Below are 25,543 nucleotides of genomic sequence, written 5' to 3' on the forward strand. Positions count from 1 at the left end.
CACCACACTGAAACCTGTAAGATCCTGGGTATTGATCACCTGCATCTCTTGGCTTTTCATTCTTCCAGCCATTGCCGGGGTTGGTGCGGTTTCCCCCGTGACCCTGCCATGTACTGCAGCATCTTTGGTCTTCACTTGGGTTTCTGGCTGCTGGGTCTCAGGTGACAGACTGGCACCTTTGTGTCCTTACGTGGCCAGCCAGACTGGGGACCCCCAAATTCAGGTGTTATTTGCAGACTCTGCTCCAAAACTCGAATCCACATGGCAGGGTACAACCTTTTCCAGGAAAGGGATGGAACTGGTGGTGACTGCTAAGTAAGTGCTGTAGCTCCCTAAAAAGCACGCAGGTATTTTGAATGGTTAAGTTTTGGATAGGTAACTTCTCGTGTTGAAATGGGAGGATTGTCTGAAAACCATCCTAGAACATGGGGAGAAAGGAAGGGTTTTTTTGAATCGACATATGCCTAAGATAAGACAAGAGGTACGTTTTTGTATCCCAATTTTTTTCCAGCAGCTTTTTTAATTGGATGTAGGAGCTGATTTTTTTCCCCCTCATCATAAACTGGCTGTGTTTACTGCAAGGTTAACTGCAAAGCTTTCTATTAAGGGACCGTCAGCACCCAACTCAGCATTGTCACTCTAAGGGATTGCTTACAATACTTTCAGGAAAGAAAAGATGTGGGCAAGATCCAGGAACCCTTACCCACAGACACAGGGTTGGTGATGCAGGTAAAACTTTTCATCAGCCCTCTGGGTTTTTTTAAAGTTTTATGACACTAACAGAAATAAAAACCTCCTGTGAGTACCTTCACGGGGCTGGATGGTGCTGCAGTGCGGAGGGGTGCTTGACGAGGGCTGGGGCACCACATCAGTCCCCTGGTCCCTCTATCAGAGTATGGAGCAGTGGTGCCCCTCCTGCCCATCACCCTGGGACCTCAGGAGCCCCATAGGAGCCTCCCGTGTCTCTTTGTCCTCTCTGCTCCCATAGCCCTGAAAACACCCGCTGAGTAATGTGACTGGTGCTACCGATGCCTGTGGTTTTGTGTGCGGGGAGGGAGGGCTAGCCTCTGCTGAATGCAGCACTGCCAGGCTGCCGGCACTTTCAATGGTCCTTCTTTTGCTCTTGCTTTCTGTTTCCGCCCACTGCAACATTTCTCATCTCTGGGTGGTTTTTTATTGTTCTTTCATCTGTCCCTTTTATCTCCTGTCTGGGAGTGCAAAAGCTGTCATGGGTTCAGCTGCTGTGGCTCTGACCTGATGGGCAGGCAGGAGGATAACTGTGATGGGAGCAAGGGGTGACTGTAGTTTTGATCTCTTCTTGCTGGTTTTGTATTCACCATTTCACCTGGCAGTGGTAATGCACCCAGGAAAGAAACAGGAGCGTTGATCTTGGTTGACGAGGAAATGCATCAGGACAGCTTTTTTTTTACATTTCTTTGATGCAACATGATTGTCTGAATCACATTAGTGATGGATTCAACCCTTCACCCCACCCTAAAGAAGCAGGATGGGGAAAGCGTTCACTGGTGCTGAGTCAGCTGATGATTCAATACCCAAGACTACTTAGATGCACAGGTCTTGAGTGCCTGGGGATACCCAGAAAGCTGCTGGCATGACTCATGGTTACAGCATTCCCCATCGAGAGAGGGAACTGAGCTCCAGTCCCAAGAACACTTATTTGGTAAGAGTTCTTCGAGCATCCAACCCCCTGGGAAATGCTCTGCCCAGGATTTTGCGCCGGGGCGAAGCAAGCTGTGATGTGCTGTATGGGTGGGAGGGAGTGCATCGCTGGCTTCCCATGCCACTCCTCCTCCAGGTTGAGTGCTCCTCTGGCAGATAGTTTCTATACAGGGAAATGTTTAATTTTTTTGTAATACCTTGGTAAGCATAAAAAAAAAATGTAGTAATGCAGTCTCAGAGAAATACAATCTGCCTTCGGTCAGGGCTTTATCCCCTAGGTGTTTGTGGGAAAGGTGGAAAAGGGACCGGTCCTTTCCACTAAAGCAATTATTAGAATAAACTAATGTCTCTCAATGGGCAAAACCCAGCACTTGTGGCATCACAGGGCAGTATTTTGTCTGCCAGGCACAGGCAGCATGGGCTGGAGGGACATCCTGGATCCTGCAATGGTTGCTAGGAGGGAGCAGCTGATGTGCTTGCAGGAGTAAGGATTACATGTGTGAGTAAAGTACGGGTTACATGTGTGAGCAAGTGCCATTTGACTTCCAACTTTCAATACCACAAATATTTGCTCGCTACCACAAACCTGATTTTAGTTAACTGCCACCAATTGGGATGTACATCTCTCCTGGCAGAGCTTTAATCCGCTGTGGGTTTGGGGAGCCAGCTGATGCGAGCTCCTGACGCAGGCTGGGCGACTGAAGCTCTGCAGGGGTGAGCACTGCTTTTCTTTAGCTGGCTTACACTAAATATGAATGAGAGGCTCTGCGGTGGGTTAATGACTCATTTCACATCTGGCTGCATGCTTCAGCATCGGCAAAGGAAAGCTGACGGTACAGAGTCCAGCACCTGCCTTTGCGTGCTCAGACCTTCTCACAGCATATGTGCTGTGCTGTGTGTGAGGCTGGGCTGTGGCTATAGCTCTGCTCGCTGCAAGTGGTCAATGGGCAAAATATGGGTCACGTGACAGAGACTTAAGAGATTTAGCCTGTGAAATTATTTTTAATGTAAATGCAACAAATTTTGTTTTAATTTCAAAATACTCAAAACAGAAATTTCTGGATTTGCTTTGGTTAGAGCATGAAAGGAACAGCACATTTAAACTGTTTGAAGATGTATAATTATATGTAAGGTTTTCCCAAAGCCCGTGTGATTGCTCAAAGGAGGAGATTCCCCATCGGGTCCCAGGAACTGCATGTGTTGGCCCACCTCTGCCAGCAAGTGTGGAGAGCTGCATTTTGCCCATGTGCAGAGAAAGCAAAAGAAGCCCCAGTGACAGCCGTGGGGCAGGTTGGGCTGTGTTGTTCTGTTAGGCAGAATAATCCCCCATTTCCATGAGCTAGGGCAAGCGTGGCGTGGCTGGCTCCACCGCAGAGCCCAAGGATGTGCATCTACCTGGGTGTGATTGGGGACACCAGGTGCTGTGGTGGTTGTGCTGTCGTAGGTGCCTGTTGTAAGAGGGGGTGCAGAAACCAGCTGTGGGTGGCGGTGGAGATGCCTGGCACCCTGACACACATCACCAAGAGCCCTTCATGAGGATCTACTGTGAGTCACGGGAGAGCTGCTGCCCCAGGAGGTTTCCCTGGCTATGTTTGGCTTTACCTCGGCAGTGAAGAGGCTTTGTTCATCACAGCCCCATTAACAAGGGCGCTGAGGCAGGGTAGCACACAGAGCCCTCTCTCTCAACAGCCAAGAGAGGCAGCAGTTGTGGTGCCCCACATGCGGGAGGAGCAGCCCTCTGAAATCAGAAAGAGCAATTTGGAGAGCTGTGAGCTATGCTCACGCATGTCAGATTTCATTTTTTTCCTCGTGTGTGTAATGATTCTTCCCTTGAGGTCATCTGATACATATTTGAACCTCTTTTATCTCTCACCATAGCCTGGCACATACATGTCACCTATTGTGCACAGCTGGCTAGGCAGTACATGCTATGAAGCCCTAACTGTCAGGGAACAAAGGCTTTGTAGCTAATCCAAAGAAGCTGCTGTTCATGTATTTATGGCATTGTGAGGACCTCCAGGGCACTGCAGGGGTCAGTCTCTCATCCACGACTGGGCTCGCGGCTCGCTTCATGACGGCTGACATCTGGGTCCTCCTGTGCTGGAAGAGGAAGTTGCTGCCCGTAAAGAAACTTGCTGAGCACATGAGTGTGGGGACAGCCCTGAGACGCACAGCGGGGCAGCCCTGGGACTGGTCTGGGACGTCACCCTAAAGACATCCTGCAGAGAGGAATTGGTGTGCTGGGGTCAGGGTCACAGCTGAGGTATAAGGTAAAGCAGCTCCTGTGGAGAAGGGGGCTTGGGCAGGGAGGAGCGGAGATGACTGGGTGCTGCAAGGCTGGGCAAGGACTGGCAGAAGAGCTGGTACTTTCAGGTTGGGTATTTTCCTCCCAGGCCAAGGCAGCATCAACTGCTCTGTATGTCCCAGCACCAGGGCAGGCCCTGCTTGTCAACTAGCTTGTTACTGCTAGCATAGAGGAGACAGAGTATGGAGAGGAGAAAATGTATGGTAGCACTATAAAAGAGTCTTCAGCTGTCTCCAGGTTTTGGTTAAGAAAAAAAATTGCAATATTGGATTTTATACAGCGAACAGAAAACTAAATGGGGTGGGGTGGGGGGTGGGGTGTCACTTGAAAACATGTGTTGGGAACTGTGACAAAGTCAGTCTTGTTTCCCCAGGCTGTAGCTGGGTGTTCACTACAAGAAGCAAATTCCAACCTGAGGAGGAAGAAACCCTTTGTCTTCTACATGGATGGGGCCTGCGGCACTTTCAGATGCTGTCTTTCCCTTGGCAAAGGCACCGAGAGCCCAGAGGCTTCATTTTGCTCATGGTTACCTCCAGCTGCTTGGCCCTGCAAGGGCTTTGCACGAGACCTAAACCATTTCCAAGTGGGCTGTGCTAAGCTGCAGGCTGCTGGCCTGATGTTGAACTCAAAACCACCCCACATATGAATGCACAACCTCTAGCCACAGCTTCCAACCCAAAACATTTGCTTCAGGCTCTTGACCTGTGCAGAGATGTGGGGGCTGGTGTCCCTTTTCTCCCCAGACCTCATGTTCCAAGGCAGCAGGAAGGTACAGGACCAGTGGTCTGACACAGTGATGTGGATCTCTTCTCTGCTCCCAAAAATAGATCTCTGGGTGGTTTTGGATCAGCAGAGCTCTGCAGACCCCCTTGCCAGCTCTTATTCTTGCTCTGGGGGCTTCGGTCCTCTGCAGCTGTGACACTGGTTACTCCAGCAAAACTCCCTGAGTATCTGATGGGAGTTTTCTGAACTAGTGCCTGCTTGAGGGTGTCAGCCCTACCTCCAGGGTCGGCTGAGGCCAACACCTGGGAAAATTCCTCCTCCCACAGCTCTGCCGGCAGTTTCACTGTTGAGCAGCGGAGGAGTGCTGGGGCAGCTGCCTGGAAACGGCTGCTGCCCACAGGCTGTGAGCTCAGGAGATCCACATGAAACCCTGCAATTCCCTTTTTTCATACAGCCATAACTATTTCACTTTTCTTTTGAAGGCATGTTTCTTCCCCAAATGTGCTGTTGTTAGGAAGCTGAGGGGTAAGTGGGTACGGCAATGACCAGCATGGTGGCCAGGTTCTGCTGTCAGTCTTTAGCAATTGCTCCATCAGCAATAAAGCCAACATCCCAATTTGGCATGGAATACTAAGTCATGAACTGGAAGAGGCTGTGATGGGTCAGAGCCTTATGCACCATTGAGAACTAAGATAATTTATTTTGCATAGATCCCTTTTTCCCTCCATAGTCAAGAGATGAAAAAATTTAAATAATATTTTACCACTAAAAAGGAGCTGATGGTTGATGTAAGAGATGAGGGGAGGTCTAACCCTACCACATGTGACCAAGGAATGCTGCTTTAGCACAAGACCGGGTACTTGGTGGCAAAGCACCCAGTGGCTTTGCTGTCAGTGTGCAGGATGTCCCCGGTCACCTCTGGGGCAGCGGGTGGAGGATGAAGGGTCCCACACATGGGTTTCACTTTGCTTTACAATAAGAAGGAAGAGAAACTCCCCGGGAGCGGGTGTAGGCTTCTGCAGGGAAACTAGTCGTACCGTAAGCGTCCCCAACCTGATGGCTTTTCCTTGGGGATGCCCTTTGCAAAGCTGAGCCTCCCTCGGGGCTGTGCAAGGACAGGTTTGCTTTAAAGAGGTAAAAAAATCAGCTCCTTTGTGCTAATCACCTTCCCCGGCAGCAGTGCAAACCAACAGGGCACATCCTCGAATGGGCTGGAAGCAGGGACACTGCAGGCAGCACGCACAGGGTTGTGTCCCACCGCACCAACCCTTCTCATCTGAATCCGCGCATGACAATTCTCCTAAGTTTGTTAGTGCTTGTCTTTTGATGGCTGAAATAGAAAGTAAAAGACTGTGTGCATGCTCTGCCGTGATTTTACATGCTCACACTCTGTGGTGGTACCCGCGTGCCCAGCGAGATGATGTGCAGCACGGCCCATGCACAGTGAGCGCTGCTCCTCCATGGCAGAGAGCTACTAGGTAGGTTCACCAAAAAGGGAGGAAAAAAATAAAAGGGGAATGCAAGCCACAAGGTTTGTTTGAAAGGTAATATCTGCTTTAACATCAGCAGGATGTTACCTCAGACATCAGAATGATATTTTTTTCTTTTTTCTTTTTTTTTTTTAATGCAACAGTTCATGCTTTTCAAGCACAGGTGAGTTTAGGACCAAGAGACAGCCTTAAAAAAAATAAGAAACATTATGTTGTGAGACAAGCTGGAGGAAGGCAAGGAAGAGCAAGCAGAATTTCCCCTGGATGGGTGGGACTGGCTGAGGAAAGTGGTGGTGGAGGGGAGTTTGATCAAGACAGGGCATGGCATGCTGAGGAGCAGGTCCTTTCCTGCCCAGTTAATCAGGCAGCATGCAAAAAGAAAAAAAAAAAGTTGCAACAGCTGCTAAAAAAACCCCCAAACCTCCAAAACAAGCGCCAAAACTGTTTCCAAGATGTACAAAGCTCTGCATCTCTCCCTTGCTCCACTGGCCAGTAAGATTGTGGGTGATGCGCAGATGGTGAGCCTGGCAGCACCCTGTGGTTTTGACACCCCTGCCCAGACCCTGGCAATGCTCTGTGCTGGTGGCGCAGGCTGTGTGTGATGGGGCCATGCAAGTCCCAGGGCCAGGCAGGGAGAAGGGGGTGATACAGATTTCATGCACATGTTACCCCATGCTCTCTTGGTCTCAGCTGGTGATGCCAGCCAGGGGAGACAACACACATTTGCAGCCATTTTTCACAGCTCTCCAGCCTCCTTTTCTTTCACTTTGAATGAGCTCACCAGGCAAGTGCAGGACAACCAGGGGATCAGGCCCAGCCAACATGGGTTCATGAAAGGCAGGCCCTGCCTGACCAACCTGATCTCATTCTCTGACCAGGTGACCCACCTGGTGGATGAGGGAAAGGCTGTGGATGTTGTCTACCTGGATTTTTGTAAAGCCTTTGACACTGTCATTGGCACTTTGATACTTGGACACCATCTCCCACAGTATCCTCCTAGAGGAGCTGGCGGCTCATGGCTTAGACGGCTGTACTCCTCGATGGGTAAAAACCTGGCTGGATGGCTGAGCCCAGAGGGTTGTGTTGATCGGAGCTAAATCCATTTGGCAGCCAGTCACAAGCAGCATTCCCCAGGGCTCAGTGTTGGGGCCAGTCTTGTGTAATATCTTTATCAGTGATCTGGATGAGGGGATTGAGTGCACCCTCATTAAGTTTGCAGATGACACCAAACTGGGCAGAGGTGTCGACCTGATTGAGGTCCCTGCAGAGGGATCTGGACAGGCTGGATCGATGGGCCAAGGCCAGCTGTATGAGGTTTAACAAGGCCAATTACCGGGTCCTGCGTTTGGTCACAACAACCCCAGGCAACGCTACAGCCTTGGGGAGGAATGGCTGGAGAGCTGTCCAGAGGAAAAGGACCTGGGGGGGGGGTGCTTGTCGACAACTGGCTGAGCATCAGCCAGCAGTGTGCCCAGGTGGCCAAGAAGGCCAACAGCACCTGGGCTTGTGTCAGCAATGGTGTGGCCAGCAGGAGCAGGGCAGTGACGGTGCCTCTGTGCTCGGCCCTGGTGAGGCCCCACCTCGAATGCTGGGCTCAGGTTTGGGCCCCTAAGTACAAGAAGGACATTGAGGTGCTGGAGCGTGTCCAGAGAAGGGCAACGGAGCTGGGGAAGGGTCTGCAGAACAAGTGTGATGAGGAGCAGCTGAGGGAACTGGGGTGGTTTAGCCTGGAGAAGAGGAGGCTGAGGGGAGACCACCTCGCTCTCTACAACTGCCTGACAGGAGGCTGTAGTGAGGTCGGTGTTGGTCTCTTCTCCCAAGGTACTAGTGATAGGATGAGAGGAAATGGCCTCAAGCTGCATTAGGGAAGGTTTAGATTGGATATTAGAAAAAAATTCTTTACTGAAGGAGTGGTCAGGCATTGGAACAGGCTGCCCAGAGAGGTGGTGGAGTCACCATCCCTGGGGGTGTTAAAAAGAATTAATGTGTAGACATGGCAATTCAGGACATGGTTTAGGAGTCATGGTGGTATTGGGTGGATGGTTAGACTTGAATATCTTAGAGGTCTTTTCCAAACTTAATAAGTCTATGATTCTTTCCCCCATGCTATGGGTTATATATGCGTTTGCTGAAGGCCCACTGATCTCTGGAGGCAGCATCACTGCAGTCAGCAGCTAATGCTGGTGGACATTTGCCTGCCCCAGTCTGTCCAACATACCCCTGTGTGTTCCTTTGGCTTTTTAGTCATTTGAATGTTTTCTCCAAATTAATATACTCTACACCCCACTCCCCAATTATGGGCACCAGGCATGAGGGCTGCTTCAGGCACCCGCTGGTCAGATGCTGAATCCTGGTCCCCCGGGGTGGAGCAGTGGCTGCTGTCATAACAGAAGCTGCTTATTACTGTCCCTGCTGAGCTCACTCCCTGAAAGCAACCTTCTGACTGAGAGCCCTTTGAATCTCCTTTGGGGAATTCGGCTCCATGGTTACAGTACTGATACTGGGAGTCCCAAGTGGAACCGCGTAAATGCCCCCATTCATGGAAGAAAAAAGTAAAAAAAAAAAAAAAAGAAAAGAAAAAAAAAAAAAGCAAGGCAGCACAAAACCCCCAAATTCTCCCCAAAGATGGAACACCCAAGAATCCCATGCTGGAGGAGCAGCTATTCCCCATGGATGTACATAATTAGCTACAGCCAAGTGTGGCTGGTGCACAGTGGGCAGCAGGCTGGGCCATGCGAGTAGTTTGCGGGACCCCCAGCCCCATAGCCCTGTGCATATGCAGGGCGGGTAGGTGTTTTTGCTGACTGCATCAGGTATTTTTGGTGACTTCTAGTCTTGGGAGGTACTTTTCCCATTGCACACAGAGCGCTGTGCATGATGGTTTATGTTTTGTGGGGACAAGGGGAGGAGGAACCAAAATTCCAGTAAGGAAGATACAAGAGACTTACAAAGTGGGACTAATACCCAGAAAGAAATTGGTGACAAAATACATATTGTCTGTGACAGGGCAGCAGCTTCCACTCAGAAACCACAGAACACCTTTCTCTTTTAAAAATGTCATTTAATCCATTAATTCCACAGCATTGCCATCATACACACCAGCACGACACCTCGGTACATGGGACGCAGAGCCAAGGAGATGCAGTTACCCAGAAACACACTTATTTCTTAAAACAAACCTGTCCCCTAAGGATGTAAGGGGGAAAACCAGTGATAGGTGACCGGAATAACTAGTCTCTTCAGCAAGTTAAAGGCACTTAGCAAGGGAACGAAACTCCAGCCTGACCAGACTGCCTCACCCCTGTGCCCCACAAGCTGGATGCTGGCAGGGGTGATGCCGAGCACGATGCCGGGGGTGGCTGTGGAGGGCACGGGGTTCCCCAGGAGCACCCGGGGGCTTTCTTTCTTTTTTTTTTTTTTTTTTTTAAAGCTGAGAGCAACCTTTTTGTATTTGGGGCTTTTGCTGTTCATGCTTTAAATCCAGTGGCAGGCACCTCCTCACCGACAGCTGAACAGCAGTTTCTGATGGAGGTACCCATTCTGTGCCCGTGGGGATGATTTTGGTCTCAAAGCACTGCAAACACAGCATTTTACAGAGCAGAAATATAAAATCCAGAAGGTCTCCCAACATGCAGGCAACAGCATCAAGCCAGCCAAGAGCTATAAGGAAACTAACTACCCCAACCTACTTATTTTTTTCTGCATAGATTGAAAAAAAGCAAAATAAGAGGAATTTATATCATCTGGTCTGCAGGGAAGGGCTCTGCAGCCTAACCCATGCCAGCATCTTTCTGCAAAAGCTGGGGGCAAGTGCAGCTTCCTGCTCGGGTACACTGCCCAGCAGGGACGTGGTTCCCCCACGGGGGCTCTGGGCCAGGGACTGTCCACTGGAAGCCCCGTGGAGCAACTCCCGGCAAAAGAAAAACAACCCTAAATTAAACCAACCGCCCCCACCACCCCAGCCCCACCAAACCCCACCGAGGGCTGGCGCTTCCGTAACCTGTACTTTCTGCAAAAACGGGGGGGGGGGGGGGGAAAAGTAATTTTGTAAAATACATTCTTGGCGGGGATTGAAATTTTAATGCAGCTCATACTTTCCTGAAAACACCCTGAATAAGTCATTAGCCAGCCCCTTCGCTAAGATGAATTTGCTGCCGAGGAAAAAAGAATTAAAATGTAAAAAGCTGGTGTGCGTGACGTGTGTCTGCTGCTGGCTACAGCCAGGCAGCCTTAGGAAGGGGATGGCCCAGATGTTTCAGCATTAAATCAAATAAATGAGGGATGAAGACAGATCTATTAATCTCCCAGTGTCCCTCCTCCTGTACGCGCAGAGGACGACACATCCAGCACTGAGCTGATGAACACAGCTGCTAACGGAGAACTTAGCCCAAAGGCAGAGAGGTGAGTAATTACCGTATATAATACATTTAATATGCTACTTAGATTTTTAACATAGTTTTTTTTTTTATTTCTGACATTGGTGAGTCATTTAAATATTTAGCCCAGACAATAAAATATATTAAAAAAAAAACCATCTACAGTATGTGCCTGCTGATTCTAACAATAGTCACAATATTAGGGCCCAGTGAATGTTATTATAGAATCTCTGAAGTCCAGGTCATACATACATTATGAACTTACAAATAAATAACTCTACAAAAATCCTGTCTTCTCTCTGTAATTTCATGTGATAGGCAAAAAAAAAAGGCTCTTTCTGGTGATGACGAATTAGGAATTGCACATTTAGTTTGAGGAATACATTACTGGTGCATCACCAAAGTCAACCACTAGGCAACAAAAAGACGTATCATATGAAACAATTTTTTTAATTTTTATTTTACATATTTATACATAAAACTTTCAAGGTAACTCTCTGAATCCAACTGAATGTTAATAGCACATCTAAAAATGAATGTCAGGTAGTCAACATTCACAAAATGTTGAAAACTGATTAAAATATACATATTACTGAAAGCTACAACTTCACTACGAGGCAGGCATGTATTTTTTTTGACTTGTATAGCACCGTCAAGTACAGTTTCTTTATTTTAAAACTACAGTGAAGAATAAAAAAGTAGTCAATGGTAAAATATCGTTCAACTGAAAATCTCTAAACAAACAAAAATAAAGTTAAACTACCCTCTCTTCTCACCCATGATTTATAATGTTATAAGTACTGTACACTTTTTTGTAATAATATTATTAAAATGCCTGATATTTAGTGGCACAAGTAAAAAAATTAAAATAAATTAAGAAGCAGAGGCCAATCACTGGACATAAAGCTTCAGACATGGTCAATGACTAACACTGGTTTTCTTGTGCGCCACCGTGGACATCAGCGCTTGGACACACACAGAAGCAAAATGAAGTCTCGCTCGAGCTCTGCTCCCGGGGCTCCGGGGTTCATTTTGCCGGCATCTTCTCTGCCATGTGCTTCTGCTGACTTTCGGCGTGTCTGGGGGGAGGAAAGATGCTGCGTTATTCACTGTGCTGTGGGGAGGTGGAAACCCAAACCACATGCAGGGCTGTGCTCCAAGCCAGCATTCGTGCTGCTCTGGCAGCCAACCAAACCCAACATTTTCTCAAGGAAAATACAAGCACTGGGTGAGGGATGTGTGGTCTCTGCCTGGGCTCCTTCCTGACAGGAGGAGACTAGGAGGTGGGCGAAGGGGAGAGGAAACCCTTCTCCGGAGCAGTTTCAGGTCAGTTGGGATCACTTCCTCCTCTCCTGCAGGGATGCCTGGCATACTCTCCCCCCTAACAATACTGGGATGGGAAGAACCAAAGCCCCCACCATGCTGACCAGCCTTCCAAACAATTTTATTTACTAAACTGCCGTTAATTACATCTAGGAAGCAAAGCGTTTCCTGAAGCACAGAAGAAGAAAGAGATGCGAGGTGGCTTTGGCATTTGTCTACTGACCCAGCTCCATCCCCCATCCCAAATCCCCCCCCCCCCCTTTTAGCACTTGCTCTTCGTTAAGAAAAGCGGTGACGACGTCTTGCAAGACTCAGAAGTGATAGCCTGCCTGCTTGTCCCTTGGGCCATCATCCCCGTGGGCAGCACAAGAAGCGCTCCCCAAACCCCTCATGGCCACCCCAGTTGGCAGAAACTTTTTCCAGGCAGAGCACCATCAAATCTCAACCAGCTGCTATGCAGCACCACGATATTGTAAACTAGAAACAAATTTAGGCTGCATTTTTTGCAAGCTCAGTTCTGAAACTGCAGTCCTTGTGTGCTGACAATAACCAGTATCACCTTTTTCAGCTTTTTTCCCCCAAAGCTTTCAATACTACTTAGTGTTTCTGCAGCACATCATTAGTTATCTCAAAGGAAAATGCCTTTTTAGCCTTGCTGCCCAGGAGATGGAGTCCGTTAGGAGACCTGCCTATATCCTGTAAGGCTTTCCATTTTATCAGCTATTGAACATTAATATTTAAAAGACTCAGAAATTCTCCTGTCAGTCAAATCCTCCTGATGGTGGAGGCAGACTGGCTGTTGCTCACCCCAGCGAGAGGGGTGGGATGACACGGGGAGCTGCCTGGATTTTCCTTGGATGCACTGGGGGTTTGCAGCATTGCTCTTTCCCAGGCTTTTCTCAAGCTTCGGAAAGGGAAGCGCCAATTCAAGAGCATGCACCAACACCTGTGTTTGGAGAGCTCCTGGAAGCTGCTGCTGGTCTCCAGAACAAGTGCCTTGACTTCTTGTTTTGCAGGAGAAAGCAGTGTCCTGCTCAGCCCTGCTTCCCTCTTCACATACAGTGCTCGGCAGAGGAACGTGTGCCTTGCAGCCAGCAGTGTCACCTTCTACCTACCTTTGATGGCAAAGGCCTTCCTACTGATAGTCTGCTAAAAGAAAAACCCTACACACTGCTGACAGTGAGCTGGGACCTGTGAGGAGAGAGAAATACCCCGAGAAGCCTCCTTCACCTGGTCAGGTCCTCGATGTCCACCAGCATGGCGTCCTGCTCCGTGTGCAGCTCATCCCGAATGAGCAGCAGCTGCACCAGCTCCTCGTTCAAGCCTGGCGCCAGGGAAAAAGGGGATGAGAGTTTGTGATGGACCAGGGAACCCCGGTTTGGGACCTGTACATCATCCTTCCCCACCGCATCACACACAAACTGGTGTGGAGAATCAGGAGGGACCTCCCCAAAGGATGCATGTTTTCTAGGATAAACTGTAAGCCCCTTGCCACTGCATGCAAGCAGGTCCTTCTCTTGAAATAGCTTAATGCGGCAGCAAAAATAAAGACGAATTTCTCAGTGCTTGGGGTCCTGCTGGTTCAGCTTTCACTCACTTCTGGGTAATAACCCTGAGCAAGAAACACACTGCAGAAAGCTGCCGAGCCACTCACCCAGGCAACCTCAGATTTAGCTTTTTAATTCCCTGTGGCAATGCAGGGAATGCTGCCCACCTGTCCTGGTTTGGGGTTACTATCCAACCTGCTCCCTCTGCTCAAGAGGGGTGTTCGTGACATTGGATTCTTGCTCTGGGTTGTGTCAAAGAGTGGGGAAGAAGAAGAAAACAAAAAGGACCATGTGAAAAATTAACCTGCCAGCACAGGCTCCCCTGAAGGCTGTACCTGCCCATCACTCACTGCCAGAGCTGGTGTTTAGACTGCTTAAACACAGCTATACTGGTTTAACACCTTTTCAGTTTGGGAAGCAAGCTCAGTGTTAATGACGTTAACACTTACGCTCCCATACTTGGGTGCTGTCTAAAATGAGGCTAATTAATGAGCACTTTTTTTTTGCCTTTGCAGCACAAAATAGCAGATCACAACTCAACGGCGCAGCTCTGCATCCTCAGCAGGGCTGCTTCCAGAAGGGATGCCAGTTAACCAATGCAAGTCGGGAAGGAGCAGCACAGCAGCTCCCAACCAACCTTTTTTTTGACCTACAGCTGCTAGAGAAGTCTACTCCCAAAACTGTTAATTAATTGGAAGATGGAGATCCCTTGGGGGAAAAAAACCCTGGAACTTTTGGACGGAGCAAAGACAGGTGAGGCAGCAGGGCACTCACTGTTCCTGTGAGCAAACGCAAGGACCCATGAATTGTGTTGAAGCGCTGCAAGAGAGGATTTACCCCGGGATGCTTGCTAAACTGGAGGGCTTCTCCACTTATGGATGGTTTTAATGCCATGGCATAGTGTCACATGAAGACATAGCCATAAAGCCACAAATGGCAGATGCTTCCTGGACAGGCAGACTTCCCAAGACTATTTTTACCTGACCAGGTTTTGAGTTACAAGTTGGGTGTTAGGTACTGGCACAATGCAACAACCTTCCTCTCTTAGGGAGCCAAGTTTTAGGAGAGACTGAAAAAAAGAAAGAAGAAGGCTGAAGGAGCCAAATCTGGAGAGGACTCCATCTCCAGCTTCTGTTGCTGTGTGGTTCTTGGTTGCTGGCTGGGCTTAAACCATGAGATGTGGTGCCCCTCTTCCATATATTCATGTTATTATACATTTATTAACATTTCTATGTGTATCCTGGAGAACTGTTCTTAATTAAACAGGACATACCAAAGAATAATTAAACAAGTATCACTTACTTTCTATCTGTGAGTGGAGATCATTGACTATCACTTGTAGCTGCCCGATAGTCATGTCTCTTAGATCAGTGGGTTTTAAACTTCTCTTCATCAGGCATTCACTTATATGAGGCATATGTGGCAGCTGAAAAGACATTTTCAATTTTTTACTGTTTTCTTCTAATTACTTGTATACCTGAACAGCGGCAGTTTGCATTGCAGGCATGACCCTCTCACAAGCCTGCCTCAAGGACCACACTGAGAGTACCAAAACGAGCTGAAACATCCACATGACATTTGACCCAAATCTTCAGATCTACCAGCATCAGGAGTGGATTGATGCAAGGGGAGGTGAGGACTATTGCAAGCAGCGTTGTACCAAGGCAGGAGTGCTCCAGCTCGGGCCGAGATGGGCTACGCAGACTACGCCTTAGGCATCATGTCATTGCCAACCTCAAGGCAGTAACAACCTCCAAGCTTCATCATCTCATTCCCTGCATCCATCCCACTCCCATAACGCCCTGATAAGACAACTTGTGTTGACCCTTCAACTCCTGACAGCCAGTCCCTGTCTCCACTGCTCCTCTCTGCATGGCTGCAAGCACCGTGCACAAGCACTGCTGGCCACTGTGTGCATCTCAATAAGCAAAAGCAAACAGCAAAAGGGCTGGTGTTACCCCCCTGCACTGTCCCATGGCCCCCACTTACAAGATCCGCTACCGGCGATTTCTTCCTGTTTTGCTTTTCGACCTCGACCTGCATTTTGGCCATGGGCTTTGCCATAGCCAAGGCCATTTTGGCTTCAGCTTGGAGTTTCTTTTGCCTGGTGAGGAAGTCCATGTCATCGAGGGACTCAGACTCTTCCTCCGTCGTGTCTCTATCGGAGTAGGATGAGCTCTGCTTGCTCTAGAGAAGTAAACACACAGCCATTACAGCACCATCACCCCAACGGTGCCACAGCAAAGAAGGTTGCTGTTAACATATTTTTGCACACTTACAAGTGGTATCATTTCTACAGAAAAGGTGAAGAGCACAGATTTTTTAGAAATTTTAATCCACGACATTATCTTTAAAAATCAGAGTAATTCCCAGATAGGCTCCCTTGACTATTAACAGCAACTTGAACACTTCAAATGGAAAGAGGAGCCAACCAGATCAATAGGTCGTGAGGGATAGAATGGTTAAGCTGGAAGAAAACATCTGGGGCTGCGGTGTTATACACACAATGGAAAAGAGAGGAGAGGAAAGCTGATGGGAGCTGATACTGCGTCATATCCATTACTGCCCTGATAGTTATCAGAGCCAAAAAGAAAGGGAGGAAGGAAGTAAGTAGGAACACCTTCACACAAAGGCATCTGCTCTACAGCAGCTCTGTGCAAGCCAGGGGCAATTTGCTATCTCCCTCTCAGCATCTTGGCATTTCTTTAACTGATGGATAAAGATGCTGCTCTGGGGTTTAGCATTGCTGTTTTAATAGGATCAGCTCTTTATCAGCTTCCATTACGGATGGCTTCATGGTTTCCATGCTCTGGAGCCTCTGTGGGATGGGTTCTCGGACCTACCATGGGCGACAACGGTGTGTCCAGGCTGGTTTCTGTCTTGCTGTCATCAGCATCGCTGTCCTTATCGCTGCCGCTGTCGTTCACGAAGCAAATCTGCAGGTTCATCCCACTTTGTAATCTGCAGGGGAAAAGGAGAGGTGACACTGCAGCCCCCTAGCGCCACTCTCCCCACCGCGCTGATGGGTTGCACGGGTGAGATGCTGGAGCACCGTCAGCAGCGAGTCTCTGAGCTTTTGAAAGGATGCTGTTGTCCTAATGTATTGGCCTCAGGAAAATATAACCATTTTCACATTTTTCTAAGATGATGGTTGTCTCTCACCCAAAAGCTGAGCCATGACCACCAGCCTGTGGCAGCAGGGCATGGGCAATCTCCTGTTGCCGCCCAGCGCTGCCATTTCTGAGTGGGAGCTCTACGTGGGACTGGAAACTCAGTGGCATGGTAATGATAATGCTTCTACCACCATCTATTGATGAACTTCAGAATTGCTGAGATACTGCAGGGCTTTTCTCATCACGGATGGCTATATTATTACATTAAATAAAATATTGTATATAAAGTAAATATAAAACATATATCTTATATTAATATATAAAATATACAGAATAAGTTATATAGATGAATACTACATTAAATATAATATTATTCTACTATATAAAATAATGTGTTAATGATTGGAACTATTTATTCAGAAAGGTAGTAAATCTGTTTGTGGCCAACAGGCACCACTGTACTGCAAGAGATTATTACTGTGTTTTCCGGACCCTCCACTTCATTGCCTAGTTTGGGCAAGTTAAGATCACCCAAATTCAGCTCCCCAGGACTGTTTTTCTCCGGATGCAGTGGCTCAGGGTAGGGGGATCCCAGCGCAGGCTGGGAGAGGGAAAAGCACTTCTACAGCTGAGAGCGTCCCAGCTTTCGCTCACATAACATTATGCCCCAAAGCCACCGCGGAGCAGGTCGTCCGCCATGTAACACACGCTTTACCGGCTGATGCCAACGGAAAAGCATGGCACACCAAGATCCAGGTGGACCCCACAGTTCCCTCTGCTCAGACCAGCCTCCAAGAGCAAACACGGGAATGGATTTTTTGGACAAGAGGATGTCCGTGAAAGCCCCCACTGATGCTCACATTGCAGAGCAGCTCCGCAGCCACCAGCCGCACTCATGTGTCCCAGGCTCTCCAGGACAATTCACGCACCTGCCACCAGGATCAGGCTCGTCTGCCTCCTACAAAATGTGCTCAGGCTTTGCTCATCTTCCAAATTAATGAAAACTTAAGCCCAGAAACTAGATATTACTGGGGTCACCTCTGTCAGCCTCCTTGGAGCACCATGATCAACCACTACTTGCTGAAGATGGGGCAAGACCCCACACATGTTCTGCTGCCTGTTATTCCTCATTCCCAACACGGGGGGCTTATATCAGTACTTACAGGTAGAAAACTCTTATTTTCCATTTATTTTAGTGGAATTTCTATTCATTATTACCATAAAATAGATAGCATTAATAATTGAAATTTTTTAAGATGAGGGTGGTGTAACACTGGCCCAGGTTGCCCAGAGAGGTGGTTGATGCCCCATCCCTGGAAACACCCAAGGCCAGGCTGGACGGGGCTCTGAGCAGCCTGATCTAGTTGAAGATGTCCCTGCTCACGGCTGGGGGGTTGGGCTAGATGGGCTCTAAAGGTCCCTTCCAACCCACAGCATTCCATGATTCTGTTCTATCATTCCGCACAAGCTTTTGAGCCATGGTGGACAGACACGGGTACTCTGGCCAGGGAGCAGGATGCACCCTTGGCTCAGCTTCAACTTACATCACACAGAAAGGGCAGAGCAAGTGCAAAATGTGGGTCTGTGACTCATGTGCCTCTTGAGAGCATGACCCCAATGCCTGAAACCCAGCAATTTATGCTCTTTTATTTCATACGTGAGCACAAAAATTAGAGCAGTCGTTCTCCAAAGGTTCCTGTAGGTCCTGTAACAGGCAGTGTGCAATACTAATGCTTCGCCTGGACTATAAATATTAATGAAACATCGAAGCGTTCAGGCACAGCTGGTCATTTCTCGTGGCACAGCTGCCAAACCCTGCCATGCAGCGTTAATTAGACCTGCGCTATAATTACAAGACAGCAGCTCCTGGTTTAGCTGTAACTACACAGAGCAAAACTGTTTTCCCTTTCAAATGACTTGCAGTTCAATTTAATTTCACAATTGTACCTCTCTGGTGTAATAACAGTATTCCTCCTGGTTTTATGCCTCTCTAAGGTTTTTTTTCTCCCCCCACACCATGGCAACAGGTAGATCTCCACTCCCAACATGGGAAGCATTTGATGCTTCCCAAGTGCCACGGGTTACTCCCAGCAGCAGCATATATAAACAAGCCTTTCTGGACTATATTTGATGTAGAAATGTTAAAAATCAGAATAAGTGAGGTATCTGTGCTATGCAATGTCCCAGCCTCTGTGAGCAGCACCTGTGTGGAGCACGTGGATGTGGGGGGGAGGCAGTGAGCCACGTTAAAGCTCACTTTTTCCCCTTCTCTGGTGCTTTCTGTGTGCAAGATTAACTGCAGCCCTGAGTGCTCTCCATTGCCCTGCTGTCACCAGGGCTAGCTAGCAGCATCACATCTGTTTCCAATGGGCTGCCACCTCCCAAGACACTAAAGGAAGATATACTTTCACAAACCGGTGGTTTTTCACCATCACCATGCTGCCTGACCCAGGACTAGTGGGACTGTGGGACCATCCTCGAGCCCTGCTCTGCTTTGGACATACAGGTTTGGCATTAAAGCAGGCATTCAGACATCAACGTTCTCAATATTTTGCAACTGAATGCAAAGAACCCCTTGAAAAACAAAATTAATCAACTATTTTCACAACAATAACTCCAGCTGTACATTCGTGGTACTTCCACCGCTGTTCTTGGTCTGCCCAACTCTGAAGGCAATGCTCTGCTCAGGACAGAGATCCTAGATGAAAACCTGAAGGAAACCTAACTCAGGAAGATACATCTCATTTGGATTACATGCTGAGCGTCCAAATATCTATTCTATACAGTTTTAACCTAATATTTTAGCTTGTTATTTGCAATTATTTACATAACATATACCAATTGTGTTTGGGGCATAAGATGCTGTTCTAAAACAAGGAAAATTCAAGAATATGGCTGCAAGTAAAAACTGAGGGATCCTCTGAAAGAAAGGGCCTCAGGATGTCCCACTGGAGGCATCTCACACTTTTCAGCCTCCAAAGAGGTTTTGGGCTTCGAGGTCGCCTGGCTTACCGGGAGGAGAGGCTTGGCTTGCCGCTCTTGCTGCAGCTGGTATAAAGTCCCGGGCCATCGTCGAAGAAACTGCCCAGAGCCAACTTCTGCCTGATGGACTCACGCTCATTCTTCTGGGCCTGAAAGGGAAGGGCGACAAGAAAGGATGAAGCTTCCAGTCCCACCAGCGTGCAGGAAGGACAGCTGTCCCACCAGCCCCACCTCTGCACTCACGATGCCCAACTGGGTGGGCCACACGGCCCATCCCAACGGAAAAGCCCATCTGCATCTCTCTCCCTCCACATATTGAGAGATATATATCTATATGTATCTATACACACAAACATCTGATATATACCTAATATATACATTACCATCCATACCTATATCCATATACAGCTACCAAGACCACACTTGCACCATTAATATCTTCCAACTCCCTGAGGAGCCTCCAAAACTACAAAATTCTCCTGCCAACATACTTAGAGCTGTATTTTTAACCATTGCCATCAAATTATCCACAGTTTTAAAAATGTATTTTTATATATATGGGTTTTTGAATAAGGGCAATCTACAAAGTGATTTGATATGTAGGACCGATCAATGATTACAGAAATGACTGTAATCAATGTGCAATAAATGAAAATCACAGATCTAGATTCAAAATTAGTACCAACACTATCCTGATTCTGTCACTAATGGATTATGTGCCAACACTGACAATAAATTCATACAAGGCAGCAAGTTATTGATAGAAGGAACACTCTGAAGCCTCAAACATTTCATTTTAAAATAACACTAAATACCCTACCAAGAATACACAACGAAAGAAAACATAGCAGGGAAGCATGGGCTGCTTCCACAGTGTTAGTTAATATAACTGTGCTCCCCATATTTTACCTGTCTAACTAAAGCACCTTTTTTGATACAAGGAAGTGAGATATAACACAATGCAAATTATTAACTTAAAATAGTTAATAATTTAATTCCAACTCCAGCGCTGAGTACATACATTACATTTTCACACTGCCCATTATGTTGTCAGTTCCTTACCAAAATACATACTTAATTTGTAACCTAACTTCTTTCATTTAAAATATTTAAAATACTAAAAATAACCCCCATGGCATCAAGTGATATTGAGTTTTCAGGTTCAGCTCCCAGTTTCTGATGTTCTACCCAGACCACCCAGCTATGTTTTTCTACTTTGTTTTTTCAGGTTTCAATAATTGACTCCTCAGTCACGTGAAGGCAGATGGATTTAGAAGAAAAGACAGCCAGCCCTGCCTGTGATGGCAGCACAGTGAAAAAAAAGTAAAAATGAGTGAGAAATGGTTTTTTAATGGACTGAGAGCAGAGAAAGGGTTGCCTGTGCCAGTTCCTTGTGCTGCCCATCTCACGATGCATATAGGTGTCTCCCCTGTGAGTGCCAGCTGCATCCCTCAGTGCATCAATATTTCATGAAGCCATGGATACTTAGCCTCCCCGTTTTTCCTACTCAGATGATCCTCTCCCACATTTTCCCATCTACTTCTGATTTTATTTGTGTTCCAACAGAAATCAGGAACCTAAAGTGCAGCTCTACCCCCTCCTGCCTGGCCAGGACAGCACATCCCACCCTCCCACACTGGCTGGGACCACTCCCTCCCTCAGCAGCATACCCTCCTACTCTGTATGTGCCAAAAACTACTACTCTTTGCATTAAAATACACATAAATACACTTTCACATATTTACCCCTTTCAGATGGGGCTGTGTCTCCAGATCTTTTTAGATTTTGCTCCATTTCCCACCGAGATGGCAACCGCTCCCGGTTTGACATCTGTACATTTAATCAATGTGCAATTTGTTTTCTCCACCAGGTCATTACTGAGGATACTAAGTAACACTGCTCCCCCAGGACTGAGCTCAGAATATCCCATTCTATAAACCAGACACAGGCTAATGAACATAAAGAAATCAGGAGTCCTATTTGTTATTATAAAATACGGAACAGTTACTAAGAAATATAATATACCTAAGGGAACTGGACTTTAGGCTTTAGATAAATTACCCAACAGCTGCAGTATACATCCTGAATTGGGTACTGAAAACTATAAACTGCAATGGAAAATTGCAAGTGTTTTTTTGACTATCAAATATACTTACTTGGTATATAAAAAATAATGGACCAAATACTCAAAATGCAAAGGTACTAGCAAAAAAACCCCAAACCCCATGTTATTTAAACGTGTATTTTGACACTGAATTTTAAAAAATGTATGTATTTCTGAAAGAGGGGTCTGGTGTTGAGCTGAAGTCTGATTCAGACAATTATTTTAAACAAAAGACGGCTTTTTATTTTTAAGACAAAACAGTTTTAGGCAGATATTTTCCTTCTTACCGTTGACCTTCCAATTCAGAAGGGTCAGTAGCTACTTTTGTTTAAGTACATGAATAAAAACACAATGTCAGATTGTGGCTGTGACTGCCTACATGTAAAACGCTTTACACAACTGTTCCAGTAAAGGCAAATTGCCAGGAGAGGTTCAGCCTTTCCCCACAGCGGACTCAGCACACTGTTTCCCAGACCCATTGCCTGCTATAATTGTTGCTGTTTACAAATCTATTGCAATAATCACCTTGCTGGTGTTTGCAGACACAACCATTTGTGCTCTTCGTCACCCACTTCCAACATGTGCCGACACCCAGCCCATCCCCAACATGCTGCGGCACCTCAACACCAAAAAATGCCAAATTTTTGGTTGAGAAAGCCTGAATTTAAGCAATATATGCCTTCTTCCCACACAACCCCATCCCTGGGGTTGCACAGAGGTACCACTGATGCCAGAGGCTGTCCCTGACTGATCTGATGCAGGAAGGAGAGTGGACACCCACGGCAGTGGGCACAAGATTTCTGCAGTTTTCTGGGAAACCAATCATAGTCCGTACTGTGTTATTTCTGTCCCTTAAGTAGTAGCTGGACTGCTCTTTCACCATGTACCACTCTACACTATTTAGCATGCAGGCACCTGTACTAGCAGCCTTTACTCATTACAGACAGCACCCGAAACAGCACATAAAATTGCACATGGAAGATTTATTTGGCATTGAGATGTAGCAGTGATTTGCCAGGTTCCTTCTTGTGCTCTGAGACTCCCCACCTTGGGCAGAGCAGCCAGCATCTAGTAACAGCTGCTGACAGCACTTCTGGAGTTGTACTAATTGGGTACCAAACCCGGACTGAATACCAGGCGTGCTTTGCTAAGGTGCTGCCTTTTTGGAGAGGGAAGAGTCTAGTTACCCAGTGAATAACAGATTAATGGGTGCCAGCAACACTTCAGCAGGACCCGTCCCAGCTGGGCAGTGTCACTGTGATGCGAGGGGTTAAAATGCAGCGAGGCCGGCAGAGGCTGGATGCCAGGGGAGGCTGGATGCCGTGGCCATCCAGAGGCACCAAACAGGGTGCACAGCCCGTGCTTGACCCCATCCGGGAGTGCCAGGACACGGCTGGGCCACCACAGCCATTTTTTGCCAGGGTCTGTCATTACCAGCCACGGACAATTACTATATTTAAAGTTCCAGACCCATAGGCAGTGCCTTATTTTATCTCTGTAAAGTACAAGGGCTATTCTTAGATTTACAAAGATCTCCTTTTTCTTCATGGCGGATTTACTGGTAAATGCAAAACCAAGTCAAAATTGTGTATCTCAAGCCACGTGGCAAGTTGCCTTAAAACCCAGGGGTCTCGAGGTACGAGAACGCGTTTGGAAACATCTCTTTACATTTTCTTTATCATAAAGTGCTATGGAAATGCAGAGGGAGGAAGGTTTGCTCCCCTGCACTGGTGCATTAAATACTGCCAAGCACTTCCCTGCTCCAGCACCCGAAACCCAGTGCCCTGGGAGGGTGCTGGGCAGCATTTTGACAGGTCCCCCTCCTGCTGAGAGGGCGACTGTTGTCAGACAAAAGGCCCCTTTTTGTCCCTTACCTTTTTATAACTCCCCTCCCCAGCTGGCAAGGCTGCTTTCCTGATGACGTCACCCATGCTATCACCCTCCCGACTCATCTCCTTCGCTCCCGGGTCCTCACGTGGCCGGTGAAACACTCCTGCTGGGGCATCTCAGTCCTTCCTCTGCTCTTCAGTCGGCACCATGCGATCAAGTGCTCTCTTCCGGAGCCAAGACCTGTGGCAGCCCACCGTCCCCTGGCTGGGATGCTTCCCCAGCCCCTCCAGCCTCCTGGCCACTCCGAAGCACCTTGCTTTTCCCTAATAAAGTCAACGGCAGTGCTGGAGCCTTGGCCAGCTGATGAGAGGGAGGCGAGGGCTGCACGGGCCAGGGAAGCCGCGTCCTCCTCCAGCCACTGCCAGCGCCAGATAAAAATAGCCCCGAGTCCTCGCTGGCTACACAAGGGCAGGAAAAAACCCGGTGTCTAATGTCAAAATCCAAGCCTGACAGTGTAGTCACGGCCAGAGGGGGCAGGAGGAAGGGGCTTTTTCCTGGGGTTTTCACTGTGAAAGTTATCCTAATGAAACCCCAGCGGTCAGAGGAGCTGCCCACGGCCAGGGCTGTGAACCCGGGCAGAGCTGGAACAGTCCTGAGCCCTCGCACAGACACTCGAGGATGGACAGTCACAGCAATGTCAACCACAAGATGCAGTTTTCACTCTTTACACAAAAAACACCAGAAAGGACCCCAGGGAGCTATTTCTTGGCTAAACCAGCTCTTTGAGGTGCAAAAAAAAGTTTCTAGGAATTAACCAATATAGCTCAAAAAGGTGTCCAGCCTTAACCTACCACCCATCCCACAGGCTTGCAGAGCCTGGGGACCACCACACTGCCTGGGTGGTGGCTGACCATCCCAGTTCCCAGCTCCCGAGGGGCTCTGCGGGCTCAGCAGCCCCCAAACCTGCACTGCTTACAGCTCCATCTTGTGCCTCCAGCAGTCCTGCCCAGAGAATCAGGACTCACAACACAGCCGCTGTCTCCCAAACCCACACAAATCCTGCTCAGTCCTTGCCGAGCTCTCATCTCTGTCGCACCCATCACTATGTACAACATTTGCTCCAGATCAGCTCTAGGTAGGCAGCGAGAGGCTGAGATCACATGCTCAGGGCAGGCATTTCTATAGGGAATCCTTAGAAAGATAGAATTTATGCCACAGTCTCTCAGTGATCCTCAAAACGTGGCACACCAGCACCAAAAGCACTGATTTCTGGTGTGACACAATTATACTGCATGCTAGATGAATAATTTTAATAGCCCTACAAAGCTTACATGTCTAAATGGTTTGTCCGAGTCATGCTGACACCATTTCAGCTAAAATGCATATTATAGTCAGATTACTGGCTCTAACAACATACAAATTATGCATCACAACACTACTCTAATCTGAAGTTTCAGGAAAAAACAGCACTAACAGGATTGTTTAATTCCATTCCTGTCCCAGGATGCTGCTTTGTAACTATAATTCCCAAATGAAACAAAGTTGTTCTCTGGATATTTCATTATTTTTAGTTCCCCTCCACCGCTGACTCATTGTGTCCTTTCCTGCCATTGCTAAATTAACTTCCTCTCCCAGGCCTGGGGATAGATCCTCACACAATAAATCTGAAAAAAAGTATCCCGTAGCCCAAGAGGAAGGATGTGGTGGCCAGGAGCATGGGGCTGGCACTGGGCGCTGAGCCTACAATTTGTGACATGCTTCCCCCCCAGTTTGGGACAAGTCCCTGCATCACTCTGCCCTTGTCCGCCGGAGGGTATGTCCCCACACCTGCTCCCCAGCCGCCTGAGACAGTGAGTGAGCCCCAGACCGGTCCCGCTGTGCCCGTAGTACCCAATGTGGAGGGGGGATGCTGCGTGAACCTATGCTACGTGCAAGCCACCCCTCTGCAAACTGACATCAAAGTCAACCCTAAAGGTAGGAAGCGACATGGCCTAATGGAAATATATTTAGCACTTTTCACCCACATTTAAAAAAAATGTTTTATTCTCCATTCCAGGTTTCAGGCCAGCT

The 25,543-nt window shown here is 47.8% G+C and overlaps 1 protein-coding gene across 3 annotated transcripts in view; it reads right to left on the reverse strand.

The window, feature by feature from the left end:
• Positions 1-11,010: 11,010 nt before the first annotated feature.
• SCHIP1 (schwannomin interacting protein 1) overlaps positions 11,011-25,543 on the reverse strand; it is a 42,531-nt gene continuing 27,998 nt past the window's right edge. For all 3 annotated transcript variants that reach the window (XM_075098585.1, XM_075098586.1, XM_075098587.1), the window contains 6 exons: positions 19,570-19,688; positions 16,288-16,405; positions 15,434-15,631; positions 14,747-14,870; positions 13,128-13,221; positions 11,011-11,653 (listed from right to left, as the gene is read on the reverse strand). In XM_075098585.1, the coding sequence (XP_074954686.1) occupies positions 11,602-11,653; positions 13,128-13,221; positions 14,747-14,870; positions 15,434-15,631; positions 16,288-16,405; positions 19,570-19,688 (705 nt within the window). In that variant the 3' untranslated portion in view covers positions 11,011-11,601. The remainder of the gene's footprint in view (positions 11,654-13,127; positions 13,222-14,746; positions 14,871-15,433; positions 15,632-16,287; positions 16,406-19,569; positions 19,689-25,543) is intronic.

Source organism: Phalacrocorax aristotelis, chromosome 7, assembly GCF_949628215.1.
Source record: "Phalacrocorax aristotelis chromosome 7, bGulAri2.1, whole genome shotgun sequence".
Lineage (NCBI taxonomy): Eukaryota > Metazoa > Chordata > Aves > Suliformes > Phalacrocoracidae > Phalacrocorax > Phalacrocorax aristotelis.